Below are 20,821 nucleotides of genomic sequence, written 5' to 3' on the forward strand. Positions count from 1 at the left end.
TGACCCTCAGTGCTGGTCCAACTTCAGGCCAATTTCACTTCTCTTGTTTCCTTCAAAATTTTGAAAAAACATGTTAATGCTCATCTTCCTCCTTTGTGACCACTTGGAAGCGTGCTACACCCTTCTCAGTCTTGGTTTATAATGGGTTTTAGCGCTGATTCCGCCGTACTTGAAGTCACTGAGTTTCTGATGCAAGACCTTGACTCTGGTGGACAGCCGCCCTTATCCTCTTAGATTTAAGTGTGGCCTTCGATACGGTCTCACACTCTATCCTCTTGGATAGACTGGCGGCGTTAGGCATTGCCGACACTGCTTTGAAATGGTTAGCCTCCTTTGTGAAGGATTGTACTTTTCAGCGAACCTCGGGTGCTCCGCAGGGGTCCCTTTTGAGCCCTCTGTTGTTTAACATCAACCTACGCCCCTTAATGGATGTGATTGAAGAATCTGGTCTCACGGTATTCTCGTATGCGGATGATTCTCAGATTATTTTTTCATTATCCGATGCTCCAAACAAAGACCCTTTTCCTCTCAGGCAAGGTTTGGCTAATGTCGCGCTCTGAATGAACAGAAACGCCCTCAACTCAATGGCGATAAAACCGAAGTACTGATCCTGGGAAATAACCCTAATCTCTGGGGAGTCAGTCATTGAACTGCAATATTGGGGGCTTTGCCCATCTCGGTGAATAGAATCAAGATTCTCGATATCATTTTTGATAAAACTCTTCCTGACAACACAGGTCTCTAAGCTTACCGCCTCCTGTTTTTCCATTTTGAAATGGCTTAAGAAAATTCTCTGGCTGATCCCTGAAATTCACAGAGAACAGTGCTACAAGCTCTGGTCACTTCCAGATTGGATTATGCGAATGTTTTGTATCGGAGTGCTGACAAAGCCTTGAGTCGTCGCCTGCAGATCATCCAAAACGCGTCTGCCCGCCTTTTCTTTCTACTTCCGAGTTTTTCGTCTCTCTCTCCCTTGCTGCAGAGACTGCACTAGTTGAGAGTTGACAAATTGATTAAGTTCAAGGCCTTGTGTTGTTTGTTTCGCTCTAGACACAGTCTTGCTCCTTCTTACATCCAAACCCGGGTGTCTCAATATGTTTCCACCTGTGCGCTGAGATCAGCCAACCTTGAACTGTTTTCGGTGCCCAGGTTTATCACAGCTCGTCTTAAGGGGCGTTCCTTTTCAGTGCTGGGCCCGAAACTCTGGAACTCTCTGCCGTTTGCTCTCAGATCCTGTAACTCACTGCTTCAGTTCCGAAAAAACCTAAAAACTTTACTTTTTAGTAGCCCTGATCAAACCCTGCCTTTTTTATATTATTCTTGCTACGCCATACTACTGTCCGCCTATAGCGCCGAGAGACCCCTAGGGGTAGCTGTGCGCTCTATAAGCTTCTTAAATAAATAAATGTACTCAATAGCAGACCACACCCACAAATTCTCCAAACGTATTTCATGTATGTAAGTAGTGGTAAAAAATGTTGATTACTGTATGAACAACACTTCTAGTAAACCAAATAAAACTGCATGGGGATACCTTTGACCCTTGTGTCGCAAACATATACATGGCCCACTTTGAGGATCCTATGCATGTGATATCGAGAACCCAAAATGCCAATTATTGAGCTGTGGCAGCACCACTTAATTGCTATTCTCTTACCTCTTACTCTGGTACAGTACAATTGATCAACTCAAACTTTTAAATACTGGGTTCTCATAAACAATCTTATCCTCAATATCACCATGCACATGGGACACTTTCATGTACACTTCTTAGGCATGTGGATCAAAGAAAACAATGACAAAGTAATGAGAACTCTCTTCATTAAAACAAAAAACCATAATACTGCATTGCATTTCACTAACCCAGCCAGAAACATAACCTCCATAGTGGATTATCTCTCTATTTGAGAAACTGTACCGACAGGGATGAAAATGCAATTGACTTGTGTATGAAACTGAAAGACTCTGGGAGTCAGAGTTAGTAAAATATAGCGCAATGCTGCACAGCAACCAAAGTTGCTGGCAAGAGCCATGTTCACTTCTCCCTTGCCCTGTTCTGGAACAAAACAGACGCTGCTTGCGCTATGCACAAACCTTTTCACTGTGGTGCCAAGGTGTGTGTAGATGTCCACCATGCGTTTTGGACTGGAAGTATACTCTTCCAATGCAAAATACTTTACATTAGAACACACATGCAATGTGTGAACTCTTTGGTGGAATGCTTATCTTTCTCCATCTTTTCACCTGTCTCAAGAAGGCATAATGTTTTGATGCAAAGTTCGTTCTGACAATTTTATTAGATAGGGCTGTGTGTCAAAAAGCACGGGGGCATGTACTGGTATGCCCAGATACCATCCATGCAATGCCCACTTTACACAAGTGGCGTAGAGAAGTGCTATGCACTAAAAAGTACACTTTTCCAGGGCAAAAAAGTGTTGCCCTTCAAGTAAACACTTTTTTAAAGCTTTGTGCCTTTTTACCTCATTTTGCGTGACTTTCCAGTAGAACAAAGTCTTTATAAATCTACCCCTGGAAGTCTAAGTGATTTGGCCAGATAAGTAAATGCAGGCATGTGTTTTACTTTAATTTCCTTTTGGCACCAAGTTGTTTTTTAAAATATTTACTCCATTGAGTTTTTTAGATGGATATTATTTTTTCACTTACCATATGAGTAGCAAATGTCAGCTTTTCTTTGAAAATAGTGCAAAAACAGGAGCGATCCCCTACTTTGACACTGAATATTACTTTTCCTGTTTGTTCCTTTGACACGTTGCTGTCTATTCCTATAATCGTCTGTTTTCTCTGGAGGGCGATCGCTACCGCAATAGGCATTCTTAAGCATTTAATATAGGTATTACCTTGCATGCTGGCGAAGGGATAATACAACCATGATTCAGCCAGCCCACCGTGTAACACCACACAACATAGACACTCTGCTTAATACCTCATAAATAAATGCCACATAACAATCCACATAAATGCACTCCACACCATGCCATATAATTCCACTCAACATAATTTCACTCCACACCACACAGTTTCAAGCCACACAATTCAAGTCCACAAAATTCCATTTCCTCACCACTGAATTCCACACCAAACCTCATGATTTCAACTACACCACACAATTCCATTTCCTCACCACTGAATTCCACACCAAACCGCATGATTTCAACTACACCACACCATTCCATTACAAACCACATATATCCAGCTCACAACACAGAATTCCACATTGTACTACAAAATTCAACACCACATAATTCCATTCACTACTTGCCATTCCGCGACAAGCAATACCACTCCACATAATTCCACTCCATAACACATAATCCCAACCACATAATTCCAGTACACTCGATGCCACATAATTTCAATCCACATAATTCCACTGTGCACGATGCCACATAATTCCACTACCCATAGCTCCATTCTACAACTCCATTCCACACCACACAATTCCACATCAAACCATTTTAATCCAGCCAACATAATTCCAATCCACACCAAATACATCCACTCCACTCCATAACTCATGGCTAAAAGACATTGACTTTGACAATGTCAATAGCTGTCTAATTGGCAAGACTTGTAGGCTTTGCCAATGCTTGTTCTTATTCTTGTAAAACGTTTGTGTCCTCGTTTGGCATACCTTTCCATCCTTTTCCAGCATGAGAGAAGGTTGGAGACGAGTTGATCAATACCTTTAATTTTATGTTTGTAGATGTGCATTCCAACCATGGAACTACCATTTCCTGCCTACTTAAGCCCCTGTATGTACATTTGTGGACAGGAGGCAAAATCTGAGTCTTTCTTGAATCTAAACCTTGATGTAATATGAACCCTGGCATAATTAGAGAGGCTGTTATTAGATCTTTGATGCAATGCCATAATGTGTTACCTCAGTGTATGGCATCACAAGAGACGAGTAGGCTTTATTTGTATGTTAAAACAAGCATTGGCATAGCCAATAGGTCTCGCCTTTGGGACCTTATGTGTCATACATGATCAACAGCCTCATGCAAGAAGCATTTATAATAGTAGAAATGGGAGTTAAAGTCTCCATGGCACAGAATAAATATACTTTGAAGTTCTACATCTGTTGCTGTTATGCCCTTTTCACATCAACATCATATAGATTTTCTTTATAAAGAGCTTTTTGCATATTTAAAATTGATGAGCATGTTTTTTTTTAAATGTTCATCAGTTCATAGCTTCATGCGAGCCTGTGACCTATCTAATTTGGCTTCAATAACTTTAGTCATGCAAAAAATGTGACTGCAGCAATTGTTTTGCCAAACTAATGGTGTGTCATTTGAAGGCTGAAATGCATTCTAAAGCCCTGTTGCCATGACAGCAGGCAATCAGAGTTCATAAACGAGCAGTTATCGTGGGATTACAGGAGCGGCATCGCCTTGGACAACTGAAAATGCTTGAAAACCCCCTAACTTCTTGGAATGACGTCGTCTTTTCAGGACAGTTATTTGTTGCCTCAAAGCCACTGTCTTTTGTCTGGGGGGCGTAAACACGCTTAAAAACCTGTTTTTATTAGTAATATTTTTTAATAAAGGCTCCATCTGGAAAACATTTCTCTCCTACACCTGGCGCCATATGTTAATATGTCTCGCTCTGCTGTTTTCAGACTTGAAGTTCATATAATAATCAAAACAGCACGGTACAGAACATTTTGTGTTCCAGCCTGTGTGCAGGCTCTAATTTTACCCAGTACCAAAAATATAACGCAAAGTTCCTTTTACCTTTAAGAAATAATATATTTTGGGAGTTGGTTGTGGGATGGTATTCGCCAATCTTTAGGCTTCGGTTTGTGTTTCTTTCATTTCTCCCTCTAAAAGGATTTCTTAAACAACACACATCTGTTAGGATGAAAATGTCTTCATTGACTTTTTTCTTTTCTTGTCAGGTTTGTTAACTTTTATGATTACAGGGAGGATAGAAAGGCAGCAGAGGCATTTTATATACTTTCTCTCCAGGACTGGATAAGTGTACAATTTGCATTTATACCAGGTGGCATTGGGACCGCAAAGCTACATCACACAGCTGCTGATTTAATGGGCCTGGTGGGTGTGGCTTGCAGGTGCTGGCTGCACTGAGATGAAAAGAGCCCAGAAAACGCTGTTGCAGCTCACCGGAGAAGTGCCCCAGGCTGAATGCTCTCCATAATGCCTCCGCTGGCTTTTGTTCTTGTGCTTGTAAGGGACTGGTAAAGAGAGGGAAAGCAAGCAGCGTGGGCTGTTGGGTATCCCTTCTGCACGTTTGCTGCAAGTGAGATGAAACATTTGCAAATGTCAACATCTTGCTGCAATGCTCAGCCTTGAAATGGCAGATCCATTTCACATAACAGGTGTGGGATTGCAAAAATGTACAGTCGTTGCTTTCGTTGTCTGGCTGTTGCAGTGCTGGTGCGGCGGGGATTTCGATCTGTCCTTTGAGGAGCGCGTGCTGCCCAGAAAGAACATTCTCCTACGGTAGAATTATATGAAAGAGATGCTGCAGGCAGAATCTATGTTAATGCTTCCAGCAATGCTATTCTGTCAAATGAAAGCAAATTCAAAGATGGCAACGTGCAGTCCGCTACCTCATTCAAGGGCGAAAATCAAAGATTTAGTGCCTGCGATCACAATAAGCGTGGTGTGCGCACACTGCAGGAATGAGAGGAATGCAGCTGGCACCTGGCTGCGCTGCTGCTCGCTCCAGAGGACCCTAGGCCACAGGACACAGAAGGCGGGACATGCACCCGCCTTGGGCCAGTTGCGTGCTGTCTTTCTTAGAAAGGCAGCACGCAAAGCCCAATAGCAAGTGATTAAAAAAAAGCATACGCAGTAGCATGTGTTTGGAATTTAAAAGCCCTAACTAAATGACTTGCAAGGCAGAGCATGCGCGCTGGCTCAAGCGAGACCTAGAAAGTAGATTTCTGAAGCTTCCCATCCCTTGGGCAAGTTGATATTTCATAAAATGTCACAGCCTGCAGAGTAAAAACAAAGACACCTGATACTATACTAGCATAACAATGGATTGATTGATGTGACACAGATAATGCACATTCCTGCAGAGTAATTGTCTTACAGCAGCTGAGTCCAGCTAATTCGGCCTACTTTAACTCCGAAATTGTTGGTTTGGTTGCCAGATTACACTTAATAGGTATCCCTGCAAGAATGCCTCCAGCACCTTTATGCAACTAAAAAGTAGTACTTGCATAACTTATGAGCCCCTCTTTTTAAGCCTCTGCGTTCATGTGCATTACAATATTTATCTTGGAAGATGGCTTCCCCCATAGCAATCACTTCATTTAGGCTCTTTAGTGATCTCCAAGCTCTTAAAATTCAGGAACAGTATTTCGGGGTGACTCCTCCATTATGGTGGAAGAGCGTTGCCCCACCTCTGAGAGGCAGCAGCGGCAAACATGAAAAATAAAATGATGATAAAACCTTTTTATCATCATTTTATTTTGTCTTACCTTGCCATTGCCAGCCAAGTATTATTGCAGGGGCGGGCCCATCCTGGGAGCGTCACTGTGTCCACTGTAGAGAGGAGGAGGAGTGGTGGGTGCACTGCAAGTGGGCATATCGGTTTGGCAGATCTCTTAGGATGGCCAAACCGACATGCGTACTGAAATTTATCAAAACCCAGCTTTATTCACAGCCAGGTGGGGAAATGGCACAAGCTCCATGGGCCTGAGCGAGCATCAAGTCAGCCTGCTCAGGCCAATCACAGCTCTGCTCTCATGCTGATACTAGCATGAATTGCGCCGTGATTGACTCCTGGGAGCCTGTGCAGTGCACCAGCTTTGGGAGCGAAGCACCGAGGCGGCATCGTAGTGGGCAGGTAAGTGAGTTAATATATTATTTCTCCCCGCCCCATGCGTTCCTGTTGCCCCTCCACTTCCAAATTAGAGCAGTCGCTGCAGTATATTCAGGATTAAAGTGATAGGGTAGTTCTTGGCACTAACCCTAAATTCCTACTAAAGGTTGTCTTATCTTTTATCAACATAATCGACAGACCTAAACCATTCAGAAAGTCTAATCAACTTTTGTAGCTAACCATATAAAGGTCTGCTACTTCTTGAGCTGATCTTTCCAGATTGATAGTTAAATGTACACCAATATGTTATGCTAATGCTAAGGGACACTCTACCAGTGCCCTCTACATGGAAAAGAGGGACCACTGGAGCCTTTCTAAGGAAAACCTTATCCATAAGATATGTAAGGCTGCTACAAGGTAGATGCCAAACACTTTGATGAACATTATTATGTAGAAGTGTTTGCACGCCAGCAAGCTCTAGTTGGCTAATCCGTTTTAAGAACATTTTTCCAAACCTCTGCACCTGCTAGTTAGCCACCTCTTTGTAGGTGTACTGCTTTACAGTCTATGCAGAGCTTGTGTATCAACCGCTGCACTTGCTATCATTGCAAAATGTCACCATGTTCATTGAGTGTAGTGATGTAGATTAACATACACCCAACCTCCTCCCCGCAAGTTAGCAATGATTTCACGGGTTTCATATATTTCTCATACACTATTCATGTCTTAAGCATTAGCACACTCTCTCTCAGTGAGTCAAGCCTTTCCGCTTAGACTGCTCGCCCAGTAAGATGGAAAACAATCTGAGTTGGCGCGGGTGAGGTGATACATTCTTCAACAAGCAAGGAGTCACAATAGATCTTGTGACTCAAACATCTTCGAAGAAAAATAAGTTGAAAACGTTCTGCCCAACTCTAGATAGCAGGAGTATGCAGAGCATGCAAGTCTACAGGACTACAAGCTACACTATCATTTGTACCCTTTCCGTTCTCTGCAGATGTTTGAAACTGTTCAAACCTTCCACCCAAAAAGTAATTGTATGCATTCTTTTTAAAACCTTGCTTGCTACTTTCCAACCTCTCATTGTCTTCAAGAACAACATACAAAGGCTAGGTCATCATAGCATATATAGATATAGATATAGATATAGATATAGATATATAGATAGATAGACAGACCCCTCTCCCAAATGCCCAGAAAACGAATGCAGCTAATTCTTGAATGGTTGGTAGCCTTTCTTCAGAGACCATAGTCACAACTGCTGTGGTCCAATAAGGCTTGCCGCTGTCGGAGATTAGCAAGACTGCCATAAGTAAGTCTTTACATGACTTTGCCTCCACGATGATGTGAATGCAAAGTCAAATGTACAGGTAGGGTTGTCTGTCTTGAAACTCCTGTTTATAAAATATACAGAGCCTTTTTACCCACTTTTCAGAGTACATTGCTCAGTACTTTAGTCAGAGAAACGTGAATGCACAAAATGTCAAAATGCTGGAGGAAATTGAGTTGTTTACGTGTAAATGTAGTTAACCAGAACAATACTTTATAGATTCACATGCAGCCCTCCTAGACTTCCTGAATTAAAGAATGATTGCTGTGACAACTGACAGTATGTTGAAAATCTAAAATGAACGACAAGTGGGGAACTAAGTAAGTTCAAGCTCTTTTGCTTGTTCAGAAATGCTGTAATGTAGATCTTTGAAAATGAAGTGTAATTTCCTGTACCTTAACAATAATTTCCAGTCTTAAATCAAGGATTATTTAAACAAGCCTGCATTCGTTGTTTTTAAAGCTTGATTTCATCACTAATCCCTTTCATGTCCCGTGTTAAAAATCTCTGGTAATTTGTAGCCATGGACCTCCCACACAGAAGGACGAGCTCCATGCAGCCATATGTTTTTCAGTCATTGTGATCCAGGCAAGTAAATGCCTCTTATTGTTTCAGGAAAAATGTGGAAAAACGTGCACTGCTGGAAAACATGGAGGGCCTCTTTCTAGCTGTAGATGAAATAGTGGATGGAGGGTAAGTTAATGTCATCCATCTCTTCTGTACCTTTTGATTTTCATGAATACTTCATAATGGCCTTCTGTATTATTAAACGTCATGCGTATTGATTAGAATGACGTTTTATCTTTTTTTTCTGACTGAGGATAAATATATATATATATATATATATATATATATATATATATATATATGTATGTGTATATATATGTGTATATATATGTATGTATGTATATATATGTATATATATATGTATATGTATGTGTATATATATATGTGTATATATATATATATTATATTCACCTGCGCTTCCAATGTTGCAAAAGGACACGGCGTCGACTGCTTTCTTTTGCAATATTGGAAGCGCTGGTGAATTGATTTGGACCGTGACTGGGAGGTCCATGTGTCGACGCGCCCTTTGATTTGGTGGCAGCAGGTGTTCCCAATCACCCTGTGGACTAATATATATATATATATATGTGTGAAATTATCTGAAAGTTTATCCTGTTAAAACAAAAACATTTTTACTGTGTAGTTGCAAGTATATAAGCCTTCTCACATGCATCCATGTTCATATGGACGTGTGTGTAAAATATAACAATTGAATTAAGTCCCATTTCTCAATAGATGAAATAGAGCAAGCAAGATTTCTTCAAGGTTTTATCTAACCGATTCATCGAGTGAAAGGAAAGATTAACACCTTCAGCGCGGCGCAGATTCCTGCGCTGTGCTGAAGGTTCTAATGAGCCTACCGGCTCATGACGGAACGGTTCCGTCATGAGCATCGAAGGGGTTAATCCCTATAGTGGCGCAATCCATTTACTAAGATGTGTCAATCACTGTGGTCAAACCATGTTGACGCATACCCTCTCAGGGAGTATACATTACCACAGCAGCTTGGAGTTGTAGCATGGTAGGAACTGGTCTATGCCAGTGCTGGAGTGGGGAAACCGTAACGCAATGCAATTCCCAATGAACAGCACCAGCGGGTTTTTGGTTTTCTGATGTATGACATCATAGGAGGAACAGCGAGAGGCATGTAATGTCCACATTTTCATGCACATGCAAAAACGTTGATCATCACATTGGATTAAGCGGTTGATTTCGTAAGGGTAATACAAATGAAAAGTGTAACAAAATGAATAAAGGTGAGGGGGAGTAAACAACCTTGTCAAATAATTTCTTTAATATATCAGTTTGAGACTTCTATTTTTAATGATTTAGGAGTTAAAATTAATTGTATTTTTTTATGATACATCGGATTGCTCAAAACATAAAATTGTTAAACAGTTTTTTTTTTAGACCTTACTTTCTCCTGCTAGAAACATGTCACCTTTCCTTTACAGGGTCATCCTGGAAAGTGACCCACAGCAAGTGGTCCACCGAGTTGCCCTCAGGGTAAGTCAAGCTCATAGCACTACCTGCATTCCGAGAGAGAAGTTAACATAACATGTATTTGTAAAGCAGACTTTCATCCAGAAGGGTATTTTGGCATTGAATAACAGATGTTTATTGTTACCCAACTCAATGGTACTCATTTTATCATCCTCAGAAGGATGAAAGGCTGAGCTTTTCCCGCTGGGGTGTGAACCTGTGACCATGAGGTCAAACACAGGCCCCTACTGGGAATGCATTAGTCGTTTAACCCTTTAACCGCAGCGGAAATTCCGCCGCGGTGCAGGTGATTGATGGCGTGGGCGTGGTTGAGACGGCTCCCGGCCGTACTCTGCACACGCCCACTGTGAGCCAGCCGTCCGACGCATGCAAGGGGTTAAGACACTAGCCCGGGTACAATTGCTGTTCCTCGATGTGCACCTCTGACTGGTTTCAGTAGCTGGGTTTCTTTTTTAATTGCTGGTTTAATTGATCCATAGTCCAAGACAACCTGACTGGTGTCTGTTAAGCAGACAATTCAAGTTATGTTTCTTTTGGCTTAAGCGGTCTGATGCTAGTCTTTATTTTAGTAATAACTACAACATGTTCAAGTTCTGTTTAAAACATGTTTGCATGGTATTACACATTTTTATCTTGTCTATACGTGCATATATACAGTCTGTATTAAAACTGGTCTTTGTTCTCTTGGAAGCAAACGGTAACAGATTTTGCTCCACTAGCGTTGCTCATATCCACTGCATTAATTTGCCATGTTCCTTTCCCAGCAAACCTATGATTCTGTGCCAGTGCTCAGAGGTGGGCCTAGGGGAGAGTAATTGGTGATTTCAAGCTACAAGAAATAATTAATTGCAAATAAAACTGCAGCATAGTGCATTTTCCAATGCTTGAGGCTGATATTTTTCGGACATGCAAGAAAAAGACTTACAAAACCTCAGTACATTGCTGCAATGACCTGGCGTAATATTTAAAACCTATCTTTAAGGCATGTTGACATTTGAGAGTTGTTGCGTTACCTTTATCGAGTCTGTAGAGCATGGTATGAGGTCTGCAGACCGCGTATGTTGAATGTGTCTCGTATCTGTAGGTCAGTGGGAAGTACTGTTTTGTGTAACTCGCTGTCGTTGGTTAGATTATTGCAATGCTATCTGTCTGGGCATTCAACAAGGTCTGCTAAAGATGAATTGGCTGCAGTACTCAGCCATTCTACTCCTGAAAAAAACAAGAAATATGAATTGGCGGCTAAAGGGCTCAAGGATCTGCACTGTTTGCCGATAAAGAGTGGAGTTGCATTTAAAGCGCTCTGTATGGCACACAAAGCCCTGCATAGAATAGGCCCAGTTTACCGGACAATTGTTTGGGCGGGTATATTCCTAGAAGGTGTTTGCGATCTTCTTCTGTGAAGATCACGCAAATCCCCAACATCTGCAAAGCCACCTGTGTTGGCAGAAGTTTTGTGCATGGCACAGCTCTTTTGTGGAACCAAATGCCGTTGACCTTAAGGTCTCAATCATACCTTCGGGTTTTTAGGAAACTTTTAAAAACCTGGCTTTTCTCCTCTTTTGACTATATTTAGACCTGACCGTGCTTTTCTGCTGATTCTGGTAGTGCCTTTTTGGCATTTGGCATGCTTTATAACTATAAATCAAATCAAACTTGACTGTAAAGAACTATGTGGTCTGATGGTAGAACGTCCTGTGTAACGTGTACCCTGTCTGTAAAGTACATTGAGGTCTGAGGAGGACGGTGATGTACAATATATCCAATGTTCATATAGCTTAAAAAGTAAATGGTCATATTACAGCTGCACTTTTCAAGAAGCTTTGGTTGTTTGTTTATTAATTTAATTTTTGTTTCTGTTTAGGGAGAAGATGTCCCTCTCACAGAGCAAACTGTATCTCAGGTGTGTGCCACTATTTTATTTCTGAGCTCGACACTTAAAATACCAACATTCTAATTGGCCATACGGTTTGTTAACATGTTGCTCAGAGACAGAATCCTTAATGCAGACACCCTTTCGGGGGTGATTCGGGCGCTTAACAAGATAAATAAATAAATAATGTATATTTTTATTACGTTGTTCCCCAGAGGGCAATATATACAGCTTTTCATTGACTTTTTGTTTTTAATTCATTAGACATAATTAATGGCTTTTTGTTTGCCACCTTAACAAAGCACATGATTGAAAATAACAGATTTTAACATAAAGCTTGAAAAACGTTCTGCACTTGCATCATACCAGACTGCAGGGGTAGGGAGTGATGGATATGGGGAGGTAGACAGAATAAACCTATTCTGAATGAACTTGTTCCTAGTGTGTGTTTGTTTGTGTATATGTGTCTACATATATATATATTTCTTTTTTTTTACCCACTGGCGGTTGCCAGTAGGTAGTTATAATTAGGATCATATTTCCATAGGAAGAGAGTTTTTTGACTTGGCTAGATCTTTAGAGCCGTTTGACGAATCTTCACGAAGTTTTCTACACAAAGTGCTCCGGTTATTCTAATTGTGCAGGAAAAGTATCAGGACGATCCGTGAAGCGTGGTCGAGAAAGGGGGGGGGGGTAGCTTTTGGTTCGCCGATTACCCTTTCAGATATTTGGTGTAAATTCGCTCAGTAGTTTGAGAGAAATTAAAGGAAATCCAAATTTGAATATCTAAGCTTGCAAAGCCTTCTCGAATAATAACAAGTTTGTGCAGAGATCTGCAGAGCTTTGATTGGCTGCCAACACTTCAACCAGAAAGTGTTGGCAGCCATCTTGGGACTTCTGCCAGTCCCTCCTCCCACCCCCCCCCCCCAAAAAAAACATGCAAAAAAAAGAAAATGGGGCAGAGTGTGAATACCCTAACTCCTTAGCCTTGGTCTTGAGGTCCCCCTGGCGGGGCAAAAAAGCATTAAAAAAACATATGGACCAAATAGCAGAAATTCACAATTATGTGGCAACAATTGAAAAGAAAAACAAGCAGTCTCCTGCACTTGTTTCTCTTTCAGCCCCCGAGTGGACCAGATCCTGGAGACATTTCTTTTATTAATAAATGGGGAAAGGGGGTGGCTCCAAGTCCAGTTTGGGCCCCGAGGACCACCACCTCCCCAGTGCTTTATTTATTCGGAGGGGGTCGCACAGCCCCCTCCTGAAGTCTTCAAAAGCCCCGGGGACCACCACCACCTCCCCGGGGCTTAACAGTTATACATGAAGGGGCGCTCCGAGCCCCCTCCTACTTTATAAATGCTTTTATCGCTACCGCTGAGCAAAAGCAAACACTCTGCTTCCAAGCAAGTGGGCGTTGTCAAAGTGCTCCCACTTGCTGGAAGCGTAGTTCTTTTCCTGGAGATCCTCATCAATAGTCATAAGCACTAGAATATTCCCGCCCATGTGCGGAACCCTGGAAACACAATCATATATGTGACCTATATATATATATATATATATATATATATATATCTATATATATATATATATATATATATATATATATATATATATATATATATATATATATATATATATATATATATATATATACATATGTGTGTGTGTGTATATTCACACACACACCTACACACACCTACACACCTTCTCACACACACACCTTCACACACACACACACACCTACACATACACACACCTTCTCACACACACACACCTTCTCACACACCTTCTCCCCTCCCAGTACCCTCCTGGCGGAAGTAACGGCACAACAGGTAGGTTCTTTTTTATGAAAGTTTTATTCTATACACACCATGTGCAAAACGTGCAATAATAGGACGGCATTCGCGTTTCGGCTACTACTAGCCTTCCACTGGACCATAGAGTCCCTGTTGTCTAGACCATATTTAAAGTGTATTGTGAAGGTACCCTCGTCTCTTTCTACTCCTCCTCTAGACTGTCAACCTTGTTCACAAATTATGGTCAAAAGTTAGTCGCCATTTTCTCAAGTGAAGGAACTCAAACATCATAGTGAAGTACATATGAAAATCAATCAAAATGAATTAAATTAATTAGTAAAGTACATATGAAAATCAAATTGCATTGAATTCATTTCATTGTACGCAGCATGAAATTGTCTCTAATGAAGTCTTTTCAAATGCATCCTTACACACACTAGAGCTGAATAATGAATACATTAGAAACAGGGAAGAACAACAGCAGAACGTTTAAAAACTGTTTAATGCTGTGCTTAGCACAAACTCTCAGATAGGACTGAAAGCATTGACAGCTCCCAGGCTGCATTGCAGAAAACATAGCCTAAAAAGGCTGAAAAGCTAACTCATAGCAACATAGAAATAAACTGGCACCGTGCCTTTAAGGCAGTCATGACCCCCAGCTTCCCATCATGCCTCAGGGGTAACAGTTAGGTCAGTTGTTCTTTCCGGCTCCTTCAGGAAGGATCCTGGATACACAGCTCCACTTCTTTCTGATTTTAGTCAGAAAGAATCTTTACTTTTTTGGAAATTTTTGACTTACTTCGACGTCTTTCAGCTTTTGAAGTAAGGTTCTGTCTTTTTTTGACAGTTTTGGTCATTTTTTCCTCTCAAAATGCCATCTCTTTTTGACCCCTGCCCTTCTTGTGGGTAAAAGAATGCCAGGTCAGACTCTCATGAGGTCAATTCAAAAGTCTTTATTTCGATAAAAATCATAAGACACAATAACAGGACACTTTACATTTATGGCTATTTCAGACAAATCCAGTAGCAAATATAGCATCAACAAATAGTAAGATGTTACATAAGGTCAATCTCCATCATTAAAATATAAATAGTTAATTAATAAAATAGTCTCATGAGGTCTCTATTCTTTTTTTACCTAAGGACCATGTCCCCAAGACTTGTCCTCATTGCCAGTTCCTATCCAATAGGACTCTAAAAGACAGAGAAAGGATCCGTCTTTATGGGCTGGCAGAGAAGGCATCTTCCAGAGGCAGGTCACCGGTGAGGAAGGGCTCCCAGAGGGTGAGATCTCCATCCAGAAGAAAAGTCCCTCGCTCTTCTGCTTCAGCGTCGGGCTCGGCGCTGAAAAATCTACCACCGGTGGGTCATTTGTCCAAGAAAAGACCATCGAGGGAGGGCTCGCCGTCGAAGACCTCTTCATTCAGGTACGTCGTCAACGTCGAAGAATCGTGATCCTCCGCCATCGTCAGCCCGGCGACGATCGGCGTCGAGGAGCAGAAGCCCTCCGCCATCGTCAACTCTGCCACGATTGGCGTCGAAGAGCAGAAGTCCCCCGTCGTCGTCAGTCCATCGGCAATCGAACTCGAGGGTCAGGAGACCTCCGCCGGCGTCAACCTGGCGCCGATTGGCGCCGAGGATCGGAAGCCTTCCGCCGTCATCTCGGCGACGATCGGCATCGAGAAAGAAGAGCCCTCCGCCGTCATCAACACGGCGACGATCGCGTCGAGGAGCAGAGGCCCTTTGTCTTCGTCAGCACAGCGACGTTCGGCGTCGAGGAGCAGAACCCCTCCGCCGTCGCCGGCTCATCGACGTTAGACGTCGAGACAAAGGGATGCTCCGGCATAGTCTGTAAGGCACTTGACGTCGAGGAACAAAGAGTCGACGTCGAGGCCGGTTCCAACACCAGGCCAGGCTTAGACGTCGAGAGGGAGGTCAAGGTCGGCGTCGAGAAGGGCTCAGTCAGAAAAGGTCACACGCCCGGCGTCAAGACTCTCATCAGTGAGGTCTGGAGAAGGATCTGTGGTTCTGGTGACAGAATCAGCGTCACAACACTCATCTTCTCACTCATCAAGACATTCTTCAATGGGGCATTCGCCATCTGCCTCAGCAGAAAGGCTTTCAGGCAGACCAAGTCATAGATCTCCTTAGCAGCATAGTGAGGCTTCCCCTGCTGTTAATTTGTCCCCGAGATAGCTCCTTCCCCTACATCATTGGAGTAAAGATACATGAGCATCCCGACAGATGCAAGAATAGGCCAGTCCTCTTCATAGATCACCTCTGCAAAGATTGGTGCAGGAAGTGGATAGATCGTCCTCGCCCAGATGTGGAGAACGTGCGGGCAGGTCACGAAAGCGCAGACATAGTTCCCATCGCAAAAGGAGAAGGTCGCCTACGTGGTCTTCCTCTTCCACTCGATCCTCTAAGAGGGACCATTCACACACACTATCGGATAGCCCTTTGTCAAGAGTATCACCGATAGATGAAATTAACACATATCATGATGTGCTTCAGAGAGGGGCTCAGAAGCTGAACATCGAAATGTCTATTCCTCAGGTGGCAACAACAGTTATTTTTGAGAGACTACATCAGAGAGCAGCTTCTCGTCCGTTGCTTCCTCTGGTTCCTGGTCTTCTGGAACCTGTGATGGACATTTTCCTCACACAAGCTACGTTTAAGGCTGCACCAGCTAGGATTCAAAAGAAATACAAGCCGGCAGCAACAGACCCTGTGTTCTTGAAATCAGATCCACCTGCGGACTCTGTTATAACTGCGGCAGCGAGGAAAACTCATGCAGTAGCTGCGTCTTCGTCAGTCCTGTCGGATAAAGAAAGTAGGTCCCAGGACTCTTGGGGACGGAAGATTTGCGGGTCTGCAGCATCATCGCTCAAAGTCTCTAGTGCAGCAGCCTTATTAGGTCGCTATGACAGAGCCTTATGGGACTCCTTGGACTGCTTCAAAGAAAAATTACCAAAGGAAAATCAAAGGGATTTTGATGAGGTCATCAAGGAAGGATCGCTTGTTGTCAACCAAGTGATTAGCACAGCAGCGGATGGTGCTACACTGTTGGCGCACTCATATGCGCATGAAATTTGCGCCAGGAGATCCTCCTGGTTGAGACTAACAGCTCTCAAGCCAGATGCTCAACAGAGGATCCTAAATCTAATTTTTTCTGGCTCCTCCCTGTTTGGCACCCATGCAGATGAGGAAATGGGTAGGATGAAAGCTGAGCTCGATACCCTCAAAGCAGTTGGATTGGAGAAGAAAAAAGTTTAAACGACGATACAGACCCAACCAACGCAGGGCTACCAACAGAGGGTTCAAACACCTCAATGGTCCCAGAACAAAAACGAAGGCAAATCGCAGTATCAAGGTCATAAGTCCAACAGAGGTAGGAGGTCATCAGCAACAGTCCTCTAACACGGACAGATCGGCAGGGAAGCAATGAGCAGGAGTTTCCTCTGGCGCCGTTGCCCACTCCAGTGGGAGGAAGTGCTTCACATCATCTGGAAGAGTGGTGCAGCATAACAAAAGATCGTTGGGTGCTCCGTATACTGCGCAATGGATACGCACTATGTTTCCGTGTGCCTCCTAAGGACATTCCTCCGGAAAGATCTCGTCCTCACCAGTTAAAGTTGCTACAGTAGGAAGTGGTAACCCGTCTGCGAAAAAAGGCCAATGGAAAAGGTTCCTTACACGCAGCGAGGTAAGGGAGTTTACTCCAGGTACTTTCTTATGCCCAAAAGAGATCAGGAGCACAAATTCAGGCCTATCCTGGACCTTCGCTTGCTAAACAAAGTCATTGTGAAGGAAAAGTTTTGCCTGTTGGCCCTTCATTAAATATGTCCACATCTACAAGCAGGAGATTGGATGTGTTTGGTGGACCTCCAAGATGCGTACTTCCATATACCTATCATTCCACTTCATCGCAAATACCTTAGATTCTTGGTCGGCGGCAAGCATTATCAGTTCAAAGTCTTACCCTTCGGACTGAAATCTGCTCCACGAGTCTTTACCAAGTGCATAGCAGTGGTGGCGGCGGCCCTACACAGAAAAGGTCTGTTTGTCTACCCTTACTTAGACGATCGGCTCTTCAAAGGGCTATCTCCTCAAAAAGTACTGAATGATTTTCAAGTCTGTCTGAATATGCTCCGCAGACTAGGGCTTCATGTGAACATGGAGAAGTCAGATCACCGGCCCACCCAGACAATCCATTATTTGGGCTCAACTCTGGATTCAAACAAAGGAAGAGCGTTTCCTTCGGAGTAGAGACTTTCTTCAATGCAGCAGAAGTGCAAAGCTCTGCTACAGACAGATCACCCAAGAGTCCGGCAAGTGGCATCTCTGTTGGGATCAATGGTCTCTTGCATATTTCTCATTTCCAACGCCAGGCTGAGAATGAGACCGTTGCAGCAAGATCTAGAGGACAAGTGGGACCAAGCAACGGGTCGCTGGGAGGACCGAATTGTGCTCTCTCAAGCAGCAAAGTCGTCCATTATGTGGTGGACTCGGCCACAGAACCTATTGGTGGGAGTCCCTTTCCATCAACAAGTTCCAGTGCAATCGTTGATGACGGATGAATCTCTGCAAGGATGGGGTGCACACATGGGGTGCCTTCAGATGCATGGCCGGTGGTCCACAAAAGAGCAGTCCTTACATAAAAACATGTTGGAGCTACAAGCAGTCTATTTTGCTCTGAAAGCTTTTTGGCCATCGATCACATTCAACTCGATCCTGATCTAAACAGACAACACGACCACCATGTATTATCTAAACAAACAGGGTGGTACGCGCTCTCGCCCTCTATCCCTGGAGGCTCAAATGATCTGGCACTGGCTTCTGGCTTGGAACCTCTCCATCGTGGCAGTGCACCTTCCAGGGGAGCAAAACGTGCGAGAAAACGCGTCCAGTCAGCACTTCGAAGATCAGCCAGACTGGGTGCTACACGACGAGGTGGAGGCAGATATTTTCCAGCAGTGGGGTCGTCCATCAATAGATTTGTTTGCTGACGACAAAAACAAAAAATGCCACACCTTCGCATCCAGATTCCACCGTCCAGGGACAAGGGGGAATGCACTTTTGATGGATTGGTCAGAGACATTTGCATACGCCTTACCTCCTCTGCCTCTGATACCGAAGGTGGTGTCCAAGCTCATCAGATCCAACGTGAAGATGATTCTGATAGCTCCAGATTGGCCGCGTCAGTGGTACTACCCGGACCTTCTGCAGTTGTCGGTACTCCCCCACAGGAGACTGCCTTACGGAGCGGACTTGCTGACCAAAATGGACGGACTGGAGGATTCTCCATCCCAGCCTTGCTTCACTGAACTGGGCAGCATGGCTCCTGAGGTCCTCGGGGCCAAAATTGGCTTCCATTAAATTTCAGCCAGAGCCTGGTGGATGGAGTCCCCAGGGCTGTTGTGGCCCTGATGTTCATTTCAAAGAAATTAAACCTCAGCGGGAAGCACTTACAAATATAACCATAGCAGGTGCCCCTGCAGAAGCTCCACTTTTTAAAAGAATAATAATTCTAACTCTTGGGCTGGCAAAGGCAAATAAAGTGTGTTTTCTCTGCAATTCCATATTGAAAAATGATCTGAAATGTTCATGGAGGTGAAAGCATTGTTGACTATTGAAATCAATCAGTAGCGACTGTGATGAGTGGGTCCTTTTTTGTCCCTACCTGGAAAGAGTAGAGTCCATGATTGTCCCTTTAAATTGCTACAAGTATTAAGATGTACTAATGATTTGTTAGCTTTGCAGTTTCGCCCGCCTACCTTAGTAGTATGCAATGTCTTCCTGCCTTTTGCCAGGATGATGGACAGCTTAACAAGCGGCCCTCCCAGTGTGTTTCCTGACAATTTTGGTGAGGCGTTCTTGATGCTGAGGAATATGAGGATGTCTCCACCAAATTAAGAAGCACTTGCTTAATATAGTTAAGAAGAAAGACCCTTGTTAGGTGACTATTTACCTCTTTGTAGTCTTGTTGTCTTCATAGGAGAATTTGTTATCACATATTTTTGGATAAAGACACACCAGGAACAATCCGATTGTCAAAACACTCACAAGGTCTTTGGTGACATTTCCTCGTGCTCCATTACGCAGCTGTAGTGTAGAATACGTACTGGACATTTACCCAAAGAGATAGCACTTAGTAATCAAGAAGTAGAAAGTACTCCACTTGGATAGATATTTTGTGCAAAACTGTTGAGTCTTGTTGGATTAAGTCACATATAGACACCGATTCACCCACTCAGACTCTCACACACCCACTCACAGACACACAATCATAGACCCACTCAGACACCCACTCACACTAACAGCCACTCACATACCCAGTCAGACACTCACACGCCCAGTCAGACACCCACTCACACTCAATCACACTCATGCACTCACTCTCAGACTGACTCATTCTCATGGAGTCACTTACAAACCCACCGAGGCACTCATGCACTCGCACACTCTTTCTCACAAGTTATAGTTAGGAAATAGAATTTTAAAAACCATTGAAATTCACTGAAAAACCAAAGGTTACAGGGACTGTATAGTTAGGCTGACATTTCACTCGCACAAAGCCATAGCATTTCAGCAGTTATAGTTACCTCAGCTAGCTCTAACTTAAGCCCCGCAGTGCACTGCATTAGTTTAAGTGCCCCTGGGAGGGGGTGGTCCCCAGAGCTGTGGGAGGGCTGTGTAGGGACCCCGCATTTAAGATTTTCCCTGGGGAGGAAGTGGTCCCCAGGGCATGCGGGGGTGTCACATGACTACCCCATTCATACATTAAAACCAGTGCCCCAGGGAGTTGCGGTCCCTGGGTCAGCCATATGCTATTGGAGGACCGGGGAACCCCTCCTGCCGATATTTGCTCTTTCCCCTGGGACCTAGCCCACCAAGGGGCTAAACCTTAGTGGAGCATGGGAGCCAGAAATGATT

General features: G+C 43.5%; 1 protein-coding gene across 2 annotated transcripts in view; it reads left to right on the forward strand.

Annotated features, from left to right (window-relative positions):
* Nucleotides 1–20,821, forward strand: part of COPZ1 (coat protein complex I subunit zeta 1) — a 201,305-nt gene that overhangs the window by 177,804 nt on the left and 2,680 nt on the right. For both annotated transcript variants that reach the window (XM_078688361.1, XM_078688353.1), the window contains 3 exons: nt 8,765–8,842; nt 10,171–10,222; nt 12,081–12,119. In XM_078688361.1, the coding sequence (XP_078544487.1) occupies nt 8,765–8,842; nt 10,171–10,222; nt 12,081–12,119 (169 nt within the window). The remainder of the gene's footprint in view (nt 1–8,764; nt 8,843–10,170; nt 10,223–12,080; nt 12,120–20,821) is intronic.

This window comes from Lissotriton helveticus, chromosome 1_1 (assembly GCF_964261635.1).
Source record: "Lissotriton helveticus chromosome 1_1, aLisHel1.1, whole genome shotgun sequence".
NCBI classification, from domain to species: Eukaryota; Metazoa; Chordata; class Amphibia; order Caudata; family Salamandridae; genus Lissotriton; species Lissotriton helveticus.